The sequence below is a fragment of the Ambystoma mexicanum genome, chromosome 1q (assembly GCF_040938575.1).
Source record: "Ambystoma mexicanum isolate Mex_15411 chromosome 1q, UKY_AmexF1_1, whole genome shotgun sequence".
Lineage (NCBI taxonomy): Eukaryota > Metazoa > Chordata > Amphibia > Caudata > Ambystomatidae > Ambystoma > Ambystoma mexicanum.
The window spans coordinates 1,093,425,141-1,093,442,361 of NC_090922.1; the positions used below are offsets into that span (position 1 = coordinate 1,093,425,141).

The 17,221-nt window shown below is 46.6% G+C and overlaps 1 protein-coding gene across 1 annotated transcript in view; it reads left to right on the forward strand.

Moving 5' to 3' along the window:
- The window catches only part of LOC138541759 (bromodomain testis-specific protein-like), a 2,079,689-nt gene that overhangs the window by 1,691,855 nt on the left and 370,613 nt on the right, over positions 1-17,221 (forward strand). The window contains exon 9 of the mRNA XM_069641783.1: positions 5,391-5,569. Within this exon, the coding sequence (XP_069497884.1) occupies positions 5,391-5,569 (179 nt within the window). The remainder of the gene's footprint in view (positions 1-5,390; positions 5,570-17,221) is intronic.

Here is a 17,221-nt window from a genome sequence, read left to right on the forward strand (position 1 = left end):
CTAAGGAAGGCGGGGTGCTGAAGGCAATACAAGGGTTCATGCAGTCATTGGAAGGAACCATACAGGAACTAGAGAATGAGCAGGGAACCCGAGACACCCCTGAGCTACGCCGAGATCTGAAGGCTCATAGAGAAGAACTTCTCCAGCTGGCAAACGGAGAAGAGAGGTTTCTGGATGACCCCATAGTGGCAACAAGATATGGGGAGGGTGACTGCCCTAGTAAAACACTAGCCTGGGCCATTAAACGGGAACACCAAACCACGTCCATAATGGAGATTCAGGACCAGAATGGAAATCTCATTAAAGACCTTGAGGGGATCAATAACACATTCTGAGAATACTATGGCCTGCTGTATACAACACGGCCCAGTGCGGGACGCAACGCGCTGATAAAATTTCTCGACGGGGTTGCTCTGGTCTGGCTAGACCAGGAACAAGGGGAACACTAAATGTACCGATATCCGAGGAGGAGATCCGTAAGGCAATATTGTACCTCCCTAACGGTAAAGCTCCCGGGCTTGACGGGATAATAGCAGAATTCTAGAAAACCTATGTAGATCTGCTAATCCCTAATCTTCTATGTATGTATGAAAATGCACTATCGGGAGGCACTCTCCCGGAATCCACTAGATCAGCGTTAGTAACGGTGCTACTAAAACCTGACAAGAACCCCCGACAAATGTCATCATACAGACCGTTGTCTTTAATAAATAACTATAACAAAATACTCGCCAAGATATTGGCAGATTGAATACTTCCGCACATGCCTACACTAATCCTCCCTAACCAAGCTGGGTTCATTCCAGGCTGGTCAACCCAACACAACCTGAGATGTCTGTTCACCCTGATGCACAATGTGAATCCAGATATACTAATGGTGGTCGTGGCCCTCGACGTAGAGAAGGCCTTTGACTCGGTCTAGTGGCCCTTCCTCTTCAAGGTCCTCCGGCACTCTGGATTTGGCCTCACATACATCTGTCGGGTCAAGCTGCTATACACGACCGGGCAGTGGTATGCACAAATGGGGTTTTCTCAGAGTATATTTACACCTACCGGGGCACACGCCAGGGTTGCCCCTTTTCACCAATACTATTCGCCCTTGCAATGGAGCCCTTTGCCTGCCATATTCGGGAACTGCATGCACACTGTAGGATCCGAATACATTCACATCTATCCATCGTGTCATTATATGCAGACGACATCCTGCTTTGTTAAACACCCTAGGCACAACCTTCCCCCTGTGACTCAAGAGATCATCAGATTCGGGGAACTCTCAGGATAAAGAATTCATTAAACCAAATCCGAGGTACTCCCCCTTGACACCTGGGGTTCAACAGGATGATGTGGGTGATGTGGTGCCCCCATGGGATACGCTACCTGGGCATTATGGTTTCAGCAAGGGTGAACGACCTATATAAGGACAACTAAGAGAAAGTGCTTGATATACTAGAACATAAAGTGGAATCATGGATCCTACTGCTCATCTCCCAGGCTGCCCGTATCGCCCTAGCCAAAATGGTAATTCTCCCCAAGCTATTATACCTCTTCAATAACGTACTAATAGGGCTCCCTTGTACTTTTGGACCTGAGTTAGAAGCACGATGACTCGACTAGTATGGGCTGGCAGACAGGCCAGGATAGCTTATGGCACCCTCACTAGGCCATATGAACAGGGCGGTCTAGAGTACCCAGACATGTACCTATACTATCTGGCACCGCAAACATTACAGAGTGGAAATCTCCCACCACCGACACCCCACATTCCCTCCTGGCCAGGGCACTCACTAGCCCGAATTACCTAATGGGGCTCACCTGGGGAAATAGGGAGGCAGTGCCCCGACACGAGATCCAACCCATAGCAGTGACATGCAAAGCCTGGGAACTAATGGGTCTACTCCTGGAAACAGAGTCCTGCTGGATCCCTGACCTTCTGGTGTATAAAATTGTTGGAATCCCACTCGCACACGAACGATCCTTCCAGTCGCATTTTCAGTCCCTGGGGGTCCTGACCCTGGGGGACATTGTACGACCCTGGGGGACATTGTACTAGAAGGTCACTGTATCAAATGGGAAGAATTGAAAACAAGGGGGACACACAATGCTCTGACTTTGCTCTTGTATTACAGGTTTAAGGAGATATTGAAAACCAAATAGCCCAATTTTCCACAAGCTCCTATACCCTACCTTGCACAACTCTGTGACTTACCCACTATCCACTAAGAAACTAGTCTCGACCATCTACAAGTTGATTAGGGGCGGGAAGGCGGTGAGGGAACAACCCTATAGAAGGACCTGGGTGGACACGTTGGGTACATCACTGAGTGAGGAACAATGGAAAACTGTCTGCTTGCAAACCCACAACATGTCCCTGAATCACCGGTTTAGACTGACCAATTACAAGTTTCTACACCAAGTATACTATTCCCCCCTCCAACTGCGCCGGTTCTTCACACAGAGATCACCATCATGTATAAAATGTAGCTCAGAACCAGCAGAAGTTTATCACGTAGCTTCGACTTGCCCTCTCGTCAGAACCTTCTGGGGGTTGATTGAAGGGGCAATGTCTGAAATGCTTCCCACGACACGGATCTACTCACCGGAACTGTGGCTACTAGCACTAATTACGGATGGGACTCACACTGAAAAACTACTGGGAATGGCCACAGCCATAGCTAGATATCTGGTAGCAAGGTCCTGGGGGAAAAATACTGCTCCCACGTTTACGAGATGGCTGGAAACAATGAGCACATGTGAGTAAAGGGAAACTAGATATGCTTCAACGTTCACAGTCAGCATCTGCCCATTTGAGTACTGGCCCCCGTTGCGTCAATACTGTGCGGATGCACGACAGAGTGCACAAACTCCCGAAGCAACTCCATAGATAAATATGGTACTTAAGGTGTGGGAAGCACCCCGCCAATCCCAGTCTGGGGTGGTGAAATAGCAATATGAGACATGGACTATGAGCAGTGCCGCCGTATGTCGATCATTAATTCTTGAAGAGATAAGTACCAATGTCCGGCATAGAGGAATGTGTACATGTAGTAACCACATGATGTGCTAAAATAGGATACAAAACTGATAAATATAACGCCATGTTTCGAACTGCCGTGAGCCTGGTGGAGGGGGGGCTAGGGAGGGACAGGATACTGTGGGAACAAGTATAAGTATAGGTATTATTTACTTGTTGTTTGAAAATCAATAAAGAAAGTTTTTAAAAAAACATGCTACATGTATGTCGGAGGATGGGCCAGTGTGTAATGGGAAGCATTGTGCCACTTTTGAGGTGGAGTGGGGGTTACTCATGATGCTTCCTTTGAGTGGGGAATGCTGCTTGACCTTACTTTCCTCTGGACACCTAACTGCCTTAGGAGCTAGACTACAGTGATACCTTGAAAAGCAATTATGGGATATCTTTGAGTGAGGTGTTCTCCACAAGAAATTCTTAGGTGCTTATTACTTAGTGACTTGTGTATGTTAATGTATCAGTTAAGCATTCACTTTGGTTATCCCCGATGAGTATGCTTGATGCAATGTGTTGGTGCTGTCTTCTAGTTTCTCATCTTTATCTAGTGGCTTACATCCTTTCGGGGAAATGTGGAGATGCTTGATTATCTTGTCTGAACCCAAGTGGTTTGAACCAAATTACTACAGAATGTATATGTATCTGTGATGCTAAATATTGTTTTAATAAATGCATGTACTCAAAAAATCCAGTCCTTCCTGGCCACCTACCTGTTTGTATTTTTACCTTTCCTCTCTTCCTCCCATCCTTAAGGGTACACACCTATCCATCATCTCCAGGAGTGTGTTGCCTCCTATTCAATAGCCAGTCCGCGTTGACTCTTAAGAACAACATGGGTCAAAGTAGTGATGCTTCACAATCCATTATAGTCTCAAATGTAATCCTACAGGGCTGTGAATAACACTACTCCTGAACACTCAACGATTAGTCCGCCTACGTTTTTCCCTTTATGCCAGCATGAGAATGCTTATTCAAGGCGTTGTGCCTTTGTGGGGGAAAATTGTAAAATTAGTTCATTTTGTGTATGTTAAGTCCTCTATTCACAGAATGAAAAGTCTGTACCTGTGACAAATGTAAAACCATAACTGCTCATTCAACCTATTAATAACATGAGTTGCCAATACTTTGAAAGGCTCTCAATTTGCTGTGGCTCTGTAAAAAAATTAATTTAAAAAAGGCCAGAATTTAAATAAGAGCAACTTTGTGTGAGATTTCACTGTCGCATTTGCAGATTTGAAAGACATAAGAGTCTTCTGCCAAGTATATTCATCATTTGTATTGCATTTACTCTTAAATTCCCTTTTTCGTTGACAATCACTAACAAAGGGTGACTGTGCATCCATAAAAGGAGAAAGAAAAGCTAGGCCCAGTACCAGAAAAGGTAGACCCTGACAAAGAAGGGGACAAGTAACGCAACACGCACAAGTAAACTTCTGGCATCGTAAGCAAGGGTGAGGCAATGCATTTGTCTTCTAAGCGGCAGGCAGCCAAACTGTAAACCAACTCGTAGTTGAGTCATGTCCTCTTAAACTTGATTATGGCTCCACTGCGAGCCAGTGTAGGCTTTTAAGATCAGTAGAGACTGAGGTGATGTTTTTTAAAACCCACAATCAAACAGCTGGCTGTATTGTGGACATTTTAATGGTGAATAATTTTCTAAGCTGCTAGTTCTGCATAAAGAGCATTGTCATATTGTAAGATTGAGATAACGAGTGTTACAACTGATATGGTCTAGAATTCCTGCATAATATTTGGGAGAATTGTTTTCTGTTAGTCTTGTCAGGGTAAAACAGAAAGCAAGGTTTTGTACCTTGGGATTGATGGGGACTGAGTCTAGAAAAAAAAAAAAAGAATGGGGCCAGACTCTCAGCTTTAAATGATCAGTGGGCTCCATGCCCTGAAAGGCTCCATTGAGCATCATGTAATAGGTGATTATCCAAGATTCAATGTCCAGAAGTCTATTTGGAGATCACAGAGAGCTAGTTGTTTCACCTAAAACATACAGAAAATCATGTAAATCGATGTCTTGTTTAGTGATGCCTTCTAATGCAAGGAAACCACCTTCTTTAGTAGGTAGTGACCATTTTTTAAAGTAAGATGCAGGGGCGTTGCTAGGGGGGGTTAGGGGGGGCTATAGCCCCTGATCTTTTGGTTGTAGCCCCGGATAGAATCTCGGGAGCTAGCCCCTAGTCCCAACAGTTCCGACATCAGCTTAGCCCCGGGTCTTTTCCAGGCCTAGCAACTCCCCTGGTAAGATGTTTGTCAAAGGTGCAGACCTTTACGGGGGCAGCCATTTTTGTGATTCCACAAAGCTTGTTCGTTTAGTTTTTACAGCCCACCCAAACATGGTATATTTTCTTCACAGCTTAAAGCCGTACATGAACAGTTGCAGGTTTTAACCAAAGCACCTTCATCCAAACATCTGAAAAAGAAAAAATCCAAAAAGCAAAGGAAGAAAAGAAATCAAAAAAAGAAAAAGAAAGCTAAGAGTCAAATGAAAAAGAAATTAAAAAAAGATTCTAAGAAAAAGTCCCCTGTGAATATGTAAGTATGCCACACATTTTTATCAGCCATTTTAAGTCTTGCCTAGTGAAAAACATGTCGGCACCCCCATGAGTGTTCAAGAGCGTAGTATATTGGCAGAATCCAGAGGGATGAAATGCTAAAAATGGAATACAACACTCTTCAATGTTTTTTGTCCACGGAATATCGTTACACAAACCCCTTGTTGACTCTGCACTGATGTCTTCAGTATAGAGTAGTTCTAACACACCCGCCTATGAGCCCCTTTATTTGCGTTTTAAAAGCCAACACAATTGAGACACGTTACAGAAGGCAGAGGTAGTCCCTAGGTCAGGTACCTTTACAAGTCTCATTGGTTGAATCTAAACAAATGGTGGAGGGGTAATATATTATTTATGTTATGTTCCCTAGTCTCTGACCCCCCCCAATGTTCTTTTATAACACTTTGCATTTGTGGGCTAGGGTTTTAATTAATTCATTACAATTTCATGTTCCTTTGGGATCTCTTAAAAAAAGTCATGCTGGGTGTCAGTTGAGACGGTATAGCATATGGACACTCCTCTCACTAGTAATTGCAGTGTGTGAGGTGTGGCTATTGGTGAGGTGGAGCAAATGAGGGAGAGGCACAGAGGGGACAGGGACATTATCCCTGTTAATTTCCCTGTTAGTTTTTTTTGCATGTTCAGAATGCTTATCTTCACAAAGGCCACTTATTGATATCTGCAGGACGTTCCCTCCCAAGCCCTCTTGGTCTAAAGCGTGTTGAAACGGCAGGAGGCAGATTGTGGATTTGGGCCCATGTCTGAGATGCAGCTGGTGTGTTGACTTGGATCATGACACAGGACTTGCCAGCCAGCCCGTGCAAGCCCCTTCTCACCTCACTAGGGTGTATTGGCACTACCTGACCAAACTGGAAATCTGGGGGTGCTTCATTCATGTGTGTGTGTGTGTGGTGTCACCCCTAGATCCAACAGAACTCTTAATGTTTGTTTTACTTCGTTTTTAAGTGTGTGCCTCCACATTTTAACAGAAATAGGACATGCCACACTCACACTGAAATTGTGTATGGTGGTATTTATTATGAATTCCTTAAAGTCAAGGAGATAACTAATAAAACACTGCTAGCAATATATATATATACACAAGATTTGTTTTTCATCCAGTGCTGTCCATCATAGTTGAGGTACTTGGAGCAGGGTAGTCTCGACTTTATATGTATGATCCTCTCCTGTTGCTTCGCCTGGGACCTGTCGAGGAAGACACTGCAACAAAGGGGTCCTAGCATGTTTCATTTATGGGGTTCCCTTTTCTCTACATCCAATAAAGATATTAAATAAGGTCCAGCATTCACCTTGTCGGAATTGGGTCTAATTAAAGCCATCTATGTATTATTTCCAGTGTAGCTGTGATCTTGGCTTGCGTTACATGGAATTGCCACTGTATTGTGCACCTAAATTGACACCTCAGACCCTGTTGAACGTTGCTGTAGAACTTGCCTTGCTTCGACTTCTGTCTAGTTTCTTTTTTTGTTTTGCCTTTTGGAACTTTGACCTGAATTGTCTCCCCTGACTCTGTTGCTGTTGATCATACCTGGCTCCAACTTTGGCTTGTGTTTCCTGGATTTGTATCTGGAAATAGGCTGTGGACTGGTGACCTGGATTATGTTTTTCCATAGTCTATGCATCTCACATTTCCTTAGCTTTCTGCCTGAATCAGGTCCAGGACCGGTGTGAGGATCTTTGGCACCCTAGCCGAAAGGTAATTTTGCCGCCCCAACTACCAACTCCACCTGTCCTGACTATGCAATCCCCTCATCCCATACGTGTCCTCACCACTACACATGCATGTCTTTCCCACCACGTTCACAAGTTGCAGTTTGTCCATGTTTTGGAGCTTTTCATAACATGGTAAAATTCAATCCCTCTCTTGTCTCTAGATCAGGAAGGGTTAGCAATACAAATAGGCAGAAGTATAAAATAAACCTATGAATTGAAAAGAAAGACCCTCGGACATCCCCTCCCTCCTCTCCCACACACACGTGTTTGTTTCTGTGAGGCAGTTTTCTTAGCTATTGTGAGCCACTTTATTTATATACAGTAGGCATCTATTTAATCCCTTGTCTGGTTACGGATTTCCCTCCCAGTGCTGAGCCCTTTTTTGGACATTTTGGTATGTCGGAATTCAATCCCTTGTAACTGGTTTGTTACAATTGATATCCTGGTCAAATGTGCACTTTTTCCTTCCCACATGTAGGCGGTCATACCGCCTCCCAAGTATTCGTGGGTTGCTGTAGGGGGGTGTGAGAAAATAACAAAAGTGACCACATTTTGTGTTTTTTCAGAAAATGACAATTAAATGATGTACAAAGAAGCCTGTGGGTTTTCATTTGTAAGAGCTAGGAACAAAAGCTTTGCAGTTGTAAATTTGCCATTTTCCAAGATTTTAGGAACCGGCTGAGTGGAAAGAATATACAATTTTATTCGTAATTTTACCTTCAGTTGTGTGGGAAGTAGGCAATTTTTCTCTTTTTTTTTAAATGGGTCTTGCTTGCACGGAATGGAAATGGAGGCTCGGAAAGCTCAATGGGAACACAAAGGCATACATTTCTGAAAAGTAGATCAAATTCCAAGTTCAGGAAGGGGTTATTTGGGCAGATGAGGCAACAACTATGTACCCATAATTCCAATGGGCTCTTTTGTCCCATTTGAAAAAAGCTATGTACTTGAGAAAGGGGTTGTGAAGGGAATTGTAAATGTTTTAACTGTATCAAGAAATATGGTTTTTTATAATCTGTGAAATGTCTTGACAATGGTAATGCTGTCTTCTAAAGTGTGATGTAATGGTTATTGTTAATCCCTTTTTGTGTATGTGATTGTGTTTAATGTAGGTTATTAGTCCGAATAAACTTTGAATTAATGAATTCCAATAGTTTGGCAAAAAATGTGATAAGTGACAGAAAAAAAAGTATGTGCTGGACACGTTTGCCCTTGTAAGGTAATAGGTATTCAGAAATGCACTGCACTACTACATTCCCCAGACTCTTCTAGTTAGGAAATCAAATTTTTGAAAATGTTTCACAAAACAAGTATACCACGAACCAAGGGAAAACGGGGAACCCCATGGAAGATACCCGTGGGAATCCAAAGACGGTCTTACTTGCTTGTTTCGCACTGCAATGTATTACCCAGAATGCCCAGCAATGTCCAGTGGAGAGTCTCCCCTTTCCAACAAAAACCTCCCTCGATCAAAACGGCATAATAATGCCATAAGTGGAGAAAGAAACTTACCTTCTCCTTCCATGTTGCAGCTGAAAATGGCTGCTGCGTGTAAATTTCCATTCAGTGTCAGCGCTCATTACGCACGCTGATCTGAAACTGAATGAAATCCAACCCCCGAGCTGCAAGGAGGAACAACCTCCTCACAAAGCCCAGGGGTTCGATTTAGAGTTTGTGCGATCTGTGTGCTTGTGCTGCAGCAATCGCACAAACTAAAGTGCTTAAAAGGATGAGGTATTTCGTCCTCCGCACTCCAGATGTAGTGCTGATGACGAGATCGTTCGTCCTTAGAATTTAAGGGGTTAAAGGTTGTTGGAAGGAGACTATTGCTTCGTTCCACCAACCTCATTGGCTCTCTGCAAGCACCCCCAGTTTGGAGGTGGAATTACCACTGGCTATGTTTGCCATACCTCTTTCTGTGCCTCCACCTGCATCCATTAAGCTTCCACTAAAGAGAGTGGCGGAAATGGCTGTTTGAGTTAGGGAAAGCGAGAGGATGTTAATGGCTGTGGCTGTCAATAGTTTTGCTACTGCTAGCTCTGTTTGGTGGGAGCCCCTCACATCCCCCTTCCACATAACGGTGATGGCAAAATAATCCCCATTGCTCGACTGCATTTGCTGGCAAGTTGAGGGAATTCCTTTGGCATCTCAGAAATGGAGAAGCTAACGGGAGTGGCCATCCCCCTGCCATCCCCAAGCGGGTGGAAAGCACCATCTGGAGAAAATTCTTTGGCCAAGCAGATGACCACCAATGGGCTGCCATTACGGACCGATTTGAAAATGAGATGGAATGAAGTTGTGGTTAAAAAGTTTTGCTTCTATCCGGTTTTTCTAAATGGGGGAGTTAAGTGTGTTGTGCAGCTGGGGCACAATTTTACTGGTCCAATGTTGTTTAAAATTTCCGATTTCTCGCAAACTGCCCAAAAAGGTGGTCATGGTACTACTCGTTTTGCTTCGTAAAGTATTAATTGTGTTTCATAAAAATGTGCTGCACTACTTACTTAACTCACTAACCCGGTAGAATACTAGCACGCATGGTGCAAATGTTACTCACACACAAAAAAGACAAGACACCATATGCAGCAGATGTTGAAACTTCCCCAAGATCAGGAAAGGTACAATATGGGTATCAGAGCAAGTTACCCTCACACAAAAACAGGAACCGCAAACGGAGCAGCATTGAAAGCTTGCAATAACCTGTTCTGTACGGAACCCCATGGGCCAGGTCAGTGGACCCGTTCCGCAAACAGATACAGCATGTAAAGGGACACTACAAGCTTCCCTAACAACCAGCTATACAGACAGCATGGACTGGACTTTTTCAACTTTCTTTTCCAAACAAATGCAGCATTTATACAACAAGAACAAACTTCTCTCACAAATGGTTTAGCATGGTCAAGAGGACGTTGCCTCACAAAAATGCCAATGCAAGCATCCCTCCCAAAAGGTACAGGTATAGAGTGGTCCGGCCAGTGTATGTATCCCTCATACGTGGGTATAAGTACAACATGGATAAGTCTATAACACGTTTCCCTAAGAAATGAGAGCATGGACAAGATAGGTAGAGCCAGACAGGCTTCCCTCCCGTAACAAACACAGTATGTGCAGGGTCACTGCAAGCTTTACTAACACAGGTACAACATGGGCACTGTCTGTACAAGGCCTGTGCAGACAGGTACTCTCTGCATTTCGGGTCCAGTGCAAGTTTCTCTCACAAATATGTACAGGTACAGCATTGACAGAACAACTGATTGTACAGGAACTGTGCAATCTTAACTCGAATGTGTACATTTCGGGCACAAACCAGATCAGTTCAAGCTACACTCGTATACAGGTACGGCATGTGCAAGGCCAGTGCAGAATTCCCTCCTAAGCTAGCAGAGCTGCATCATGTTCCGAGCCAGGGCAAGCTCCCCCAACAGACAACTTGCACAGCCTAGGCAGTGCAGGTTTTGCATGGACAGCATGTACTCTAGTTCCATGCAGCCGGCTCGTCCCCATGCACGTGGAGAGCTACCCTTTTATATGAACCTTTAACCGCTCCTACCAGTGACGGTGTGCTGGCTGAGGAGCGCAACATATACAGGGAGTGTGCACTGCAAATGTGCCTTGTTTCTGCACTTTGCCTCGGCTGTTGCTGTCCTCCACAACACACAAACACGATAATTGCCTATTCCAAAAGGTCTCCACTCCCAAGTCTGGCCAGTATCCCAAATAGCCAATCTCAAGCTGTCCAAGGAGGTGGGAGGGGACAGCCTGGGAGCACTTTCTGAGACAGCAGAGCAGTGCAGCTTGGCTGGAGCATATGTGGCCCTTTGGAGAGCAAGTGCACTACAGGCAGTGTGCCATTGTGACCTCTATGTTCAAAGCACCCCCGCCCAGTCGAATAATAGTTGCCCCGACCCTGCTTTTGAGTGCCATCAATTTGGAGGGTCAGATCTTTTTTCCATCATAAAATTGCTAGTATGACCAAATTGTTCAATTGATCTTATACTTTTCACAGTAGGTTTAATGTTTGACCAGCATTTTAACATCAGTACATCCACATAAAACATTGACGGGTTGAGTGCTATGTATTTACCCCGAACATGAACATATTCTCAAACAGTGGAGAAGGACAGCTAGTCATGGTTCAAAGTGTTTCACTTTATTGAAGTTAAGAAAATGCCTCCTCTAGCTCTATTGCTACAATGAAGGTTTCTTATTCTAGAAAATATGAAAATGGTGCTCAACACGATGTCTTATACAAATCAAAACCTGTCCTCTGCCCAGACATATGCTGTGGTACTAACTGGCTCTAACACTAATAAAGGAAAGCAAAACTTAACCGAGAGAAGTGTTCTTTACTCTCCTTCTTTGGTTTGTGCTGGCTGGTGCATGACCCTTTCCCAAAAGTGTCTTTGAAATGTTTGAAAGTTCTCAGGCTTTTGCCTGCTCATTCCGTTCACAACCCGCAAGTCCCTTAGTTTTGAATGTAAACAAAAAGGGTGACTCCTGCGCTCCCACTTTAAAGTATGTATTAACTGCAACAGTTACAAAAAAAAATGAATTCCTTAGTTCGGCTGTTTGCATTTGTACATTTCTTTTTTAGAGTCCAAATGATGCCTCTTCTTCATCCTTGCAGGGTGACCTAGGTTCTTGCAGGTGATAGGTTTTTGTTGTCTAGCATGGACTGGCTGACTCTAGTTGAGGATCTGATTGCCTCTGATTTTCCACCCTCTGTTAGTAGCTTTGGTTCTCAGCCCAAATTGGGGTCTTAGCTCTCAGCTGGGGTTTTCCCTCTTGCAATATATTTTTTTGATATATAACCCTCCTGGGTTTTTCTATTTCTCCAGCATGGGGTCTGGCATGGATTCACATGCTCATGAATATTCCCCATCGTTAGGCAGGGAATCCTCAGTAAAAGAAAAAAGTTTCACTTAGAAACTGTAACTCCTTTAAACCAATCACTGTCCTCTGGGTCATAATTCCCCCCATCCAATGACAGCCTTCTCCCTAAGCCCCTCCTCGGGCTCGGGCAGACATCTTAAGATTTGTACTCCATGCTTCAGTATTCGTAGTCCTTGAGGTTGCTCTGTGAGCTACTTGTATGTTTTTTTTTGTGTTTTCGAAAGAAAAAGGTTCTATTTTTATTCCGAAAGAGCCTGTGTGTTCTCCATCTGCCGACAGCGGGGATCCGTTGTTGGTGAATTTCAGCACCCATCAAGGGCGAAGATCATTGAAGATTCCAGAAGGCCATCTGGCCTACTTCGCTCCCTCCGACCATGACAGAGAAGAATGAGGGAAGATCTGAACGCAAAGGCCTCTGCCCCGTGCTCCGAGCAGGGTCATGCCTCACCCAGGACCGGCCGCTCCGAGGAGCAGTCTTCTAAGTCCTTTGAGGGCACCTCATTCATGGAGGCCCAAGACAAGTCCAAGAACCACAAGTCCTGGTCCACCGGGGTCACTGTGGAAGTGGGTCCCACGGAGGACAGGGCGCAATCGTCCCCCTCCATTGCCAGCCAGCAATCGAGCTCCTCCTCTAAAAGAAAGTCGTCAAACCCGGCTAAATTACGGGAGAAGCCAGAGAAGCCGCAGACGGAGGAGAAGGCAGCTGAACTGCCCAAGAAGGCCCAATCGGCACAGGATAAGACTTGGTCAACAATAGATTTGGTGGCGGCTGCTCTCACGAAGGCTAAGGAGGCTGACTCTGTGAAGGTAGCCCCCGCAGCGCAGAACGTATCCCTGCCCGAGGCGCAACACTGCTACAGTGACTTTGGCTAAGTCTGCTGGCATGCCAGAAAATGGGACACCGTCTCCGAAACCCGTTTTCAGCCCCTCCGTGGAAAAAAGGGGGGGGGGGCCCGGATCGGTCCCAGGCCGTGGCCCAGGACGTAGAGTCCTTACACACGGTCCACGAGGACTTGGAAGAGGATGGCAACAACGGCACTGGCCCCAGTGTGCTCCGATCATACCAGCTCAGCCTAGGGATGTGTCTCTGGACATCCTGTCGACCCTTCACACCTTGGTGTCAGAGATCCGGCTTGGTTCCAGTGGTCCCCAGGCCCCTGATCAGTTGCCAGCAAAGAAGAGGAAGCGTCATCTGATGCCCCCATTTCAGCCTTCACATCCACGTCGGGCCCCTCTGCCCCAACAGACATGAGTACAGGGATGGATATGGCCAAGACAATGATGGACAATAAGAATGATAACGTCGCCACGGGCGGCGGGTCGCTGCAGCCTAGGGCCTCCCCACAAGATGGGGTTTTTCCATTCCATGCTCGCCAGAGCTATTACAGCTTGTGCCCAAAGAATCCAGGAAAGATGGTGTCTTGTACCAGAGGCGCAAGGCCAAGAGGAAGACCATCATGACAGTGCCCGTTCTCGAGGACGTGTGGGAGAAGGGTCTGGCCCTCTTGAAGAACCTGTGCACGGCTCCGGCCAAACGTGATAGAGGTCTCAACCATCACCGGATTCAGTGGTTTTGGCGGCTGCGAGGAAACTGACGGCTAACCTGTCCTCGTCGTCTTCAGTCCCTCCAGACAGCGAGGGGATGGTGGACTCCATGGGAAGGAAGGTGATTTACACTGCGTAGTCCACCACACTTTCGACCCTAGCCATGTATGACATGGAGCTGTGGTACAAGCTGGGTCCGATTTTGGACTTCCTCCCTGACAGGAAAATGGGGGCAATCGCTCTCTTCCAGGAGGCGGAGGTAGTGTCTGATCATGCCATCACAGTGGCACTGGACGTTGCCGACAGGGTGCCGGCAGATCGTCACCCACGCTGGATGAATGCCACAAATTTCTGCATGGATGTCCAAGCGAAGGTACTGGACATGCCTTTCGACGGAGATGACCTTTTCAGGAAGGTCGTTGAGTCCCGACAGGCCATCAAGACTGATACAGAGATGGCCTGTTCCTTGGGCAGCCCCGAGCAGCACAGCTCTTTTCGCTCCTCCAGAGGAAAGTCTAGCAGGTCTTCCAAAGGTCTCACCTCATCGTGCCATCACCCTTACAGATCCACCACTCAGGAAGCCTACACAGGCTGTTCCCAGGCCTACGGTGGCGGAGGACAGCGTTGCCTGCGGTGCAGGACCCCGTGCCGAAGGAAGCCTGAACCAACCAGGAGTCGGGCCCCCACCTGTGCACCCCGGCGGGAGGCTGGCTGATGATGTTCATCAGCGAGTGGAAGAGTATCACAGCCGACAAATGGGTGCTGTATGTAACAAACAATAGGGGTGCCCCTGTGTGCAAGTGTGAGTGGGGGCAAGATATACTTAAACAGAACCGACAAACGGGTACTCACACTGTAGACAGTCCTAAATTCTGTCAAAAAATTTGAATTAAATCTCCATATGAATTTGAGGCTAGTGCTTGCAAAGGCTAGTCACTAAGGATAAACCAAAGAAGAAGTCTAGAGTATGCTGACAATACATTTATTGTTGAAAGCACAGTTCTTAATGGATCAGAATTCTTAAACTTTTGACAAAAATGAATAAAAGCAATTGGAAAACATTGAAGGAAAACATAAGACATAACATTCATCATGAATACATAGAGTACAAAAGAACAACATATTCATCAAATCGCAAACGTGGATTGTTCAAGAGCATTTAATGAGAAGAATAAAACAATCCTTGCAGGATACCAATTGTTCCTACAGCATGGGGCCTTCCAGGGTGTATGAAAAATTACCCTGGTAGGTGTAGAGAAAAAATTCAATTAGCTAAATTCGCATGTTTGTCTATTAAGACAAATGGGTGCTGGACACTCTTGTCCAAGTACATACCCTGGAGTTTCAGCATAAGTGTACGCGGATCCCTCCTGTGGCTCGTCGGGACAGCACAGCCCTCAGCTCTTGGATGAGGTCCAGGCCATGCTGCGAAAGGAAGCGATAGGCCTAGTTCCCCAGCGACTCCTGGGCTTCTGAGTCTGTTCCAGATAATGTTTGGTCAGAAAGAAGACAAGTCAAGTCCCAAAAATTCAGGATAGTCCCGTTGCAACACGTGCTCGGCCAACTGGAAAAAGATGATTTCTTGACGTTGCTGGACCTTGAGGACATCTACGTACCCATTCAAAGGGAACACTGAAGGTTTCAACGGTTCGTAGTGCAGGGACAGCCCTACCAGTTCAAGGCCCTACCTTTCGGCTTGAAGTCTGCCCCAAGAGTGTTCATGAAGTGCATCGCACCAGTGGCCGCCCATCTGCGTCTACAGGGTATACCCATACCTAGACGACTGCCTCATCCGGGCCCGCTCGCGAGAGTTGACCATCGGACACACAGATGACCGTCCAGTTGCTGACGGATCTGGGATTCTCTATCAACTATCCAAATCCTGCTTGACACCATCACAGAACGTGCTGTTTCTAGGAGCCAGACACAATACGGTAATTTGCCTGGCATCGCCCTCAGAGGAGAGGGTAGCAGCCATTCAAGGGGAGGGTGCAGTGGCTGTTGTCGATGAAGAGCACCACAGTGCGAACATAAAGTCGTTGCTCGGCATGATGTCTACCTCATCGGCTCAGGTTATAGATGCAAACTCTTTAGGAGTTCCTGGACGCTCGCTGGATACAGGTGTTCGAAGCTTAGCGGACAAGATCCTGCTCGACATGGAGGTCAGTCGGGCGATACGGTGGTGGGACGTCCGCTCCAACATCGCCCGTAGCACAGGATTTCAAAACCCTCCATACGAGGAGACTTTCACCACGGACGCTTCCCTGGAAGGCTAGGGAGCCCACACCAGATATCTGCACGCCCAGAGGCCTGTGACAGCCATAGGAGAAGGATCTCCATATCAACATCCTGGAGCTACGGATAGTGTTCTGGGCCCTCAAGTCGTTCCTCCTGTCTCTGAAGGGCATGGCAGTGAGGATCTTCATGAACAACACCCCCCACAAGGTTCTACACCAGGAAACAGGGGGGGTGGCACTCAATCCCCAGCGCTCTGCAAGGAAGCGCAGGAGTTGTGGCACTGGTCTGTTGGACAAGAGATGTTCCTCTTCACCTAGCGAGAGTCAAGAGCACCTTCGCAGACTACCTCAGCAGGGAGTTGCCCTCCTGCCAATTAGTGGGAACTTTGGCAGGACCAGGCGGACCACATCTTCGTCAAGTGGGGCAGGCCCCAGATCGATCTGTTGGATTGCCAGCAGATTCCACCAACAAGGAGCATGGGGGGGGATGCATTCTCCTTCCTGTGGGAAGGCCTGTTCCTGTACATGTTTCCTTTGTTCCTTCTCCTGCTAAGAGTCATCAACACACTCACACAGTGCCAATGCAGGATGATGCTAATCGCCCCAGCGTGGCCGAGGCTGATTTGGTATCCGGACCTTCTCAGTCTGTCGGGGTCCCCCCCGGTCAAGCTGCCGGTAGTTCCATATGTTCTCACCAGAGAAGAAGGCGCAGTTCTGCATCACAGCCCAGGGTCACTGGACCTGAAGGCTTGGCTCCTGCAGCCCTAGAGTTTGGTGGAAACCAGTTGCCTGCGGACTGCAGAGAGTTCCTTGCCAAGGCCAGGGCGTTATTCACTTTGAAGTGCTACGGCCACAAGTGGAAGCGTTTCACTATGTGGTACCAATCACAAAAGATGACCCCGCTGAGGGTCACGGCACCGCAAATTCTTCCATACTTGCTCACCTTGGCCAAGGTCGCCCTGGCACACGCTTCTATCAAGGTGCATCTTGCGGCTATCTCCCGCTACACCAGGTCTCACAGAAGATCTTCACTGTGGTCTCACCGTCTTATCAAGGAGTTGCACAAAGGAATTTTTTGATCTTTCCTGCTGGTGAAGGCTCCTACCCCGGCGTGGGAACTCAATGTGGTTCTGATGAGGCTCACGGGGGGTGGAGGGCCCTCTTTGAGATGATGCGTCAGGCCCCTCTCAAGTTCCTCTTGTGGAAAACTGCTTTCCTTATGGCCA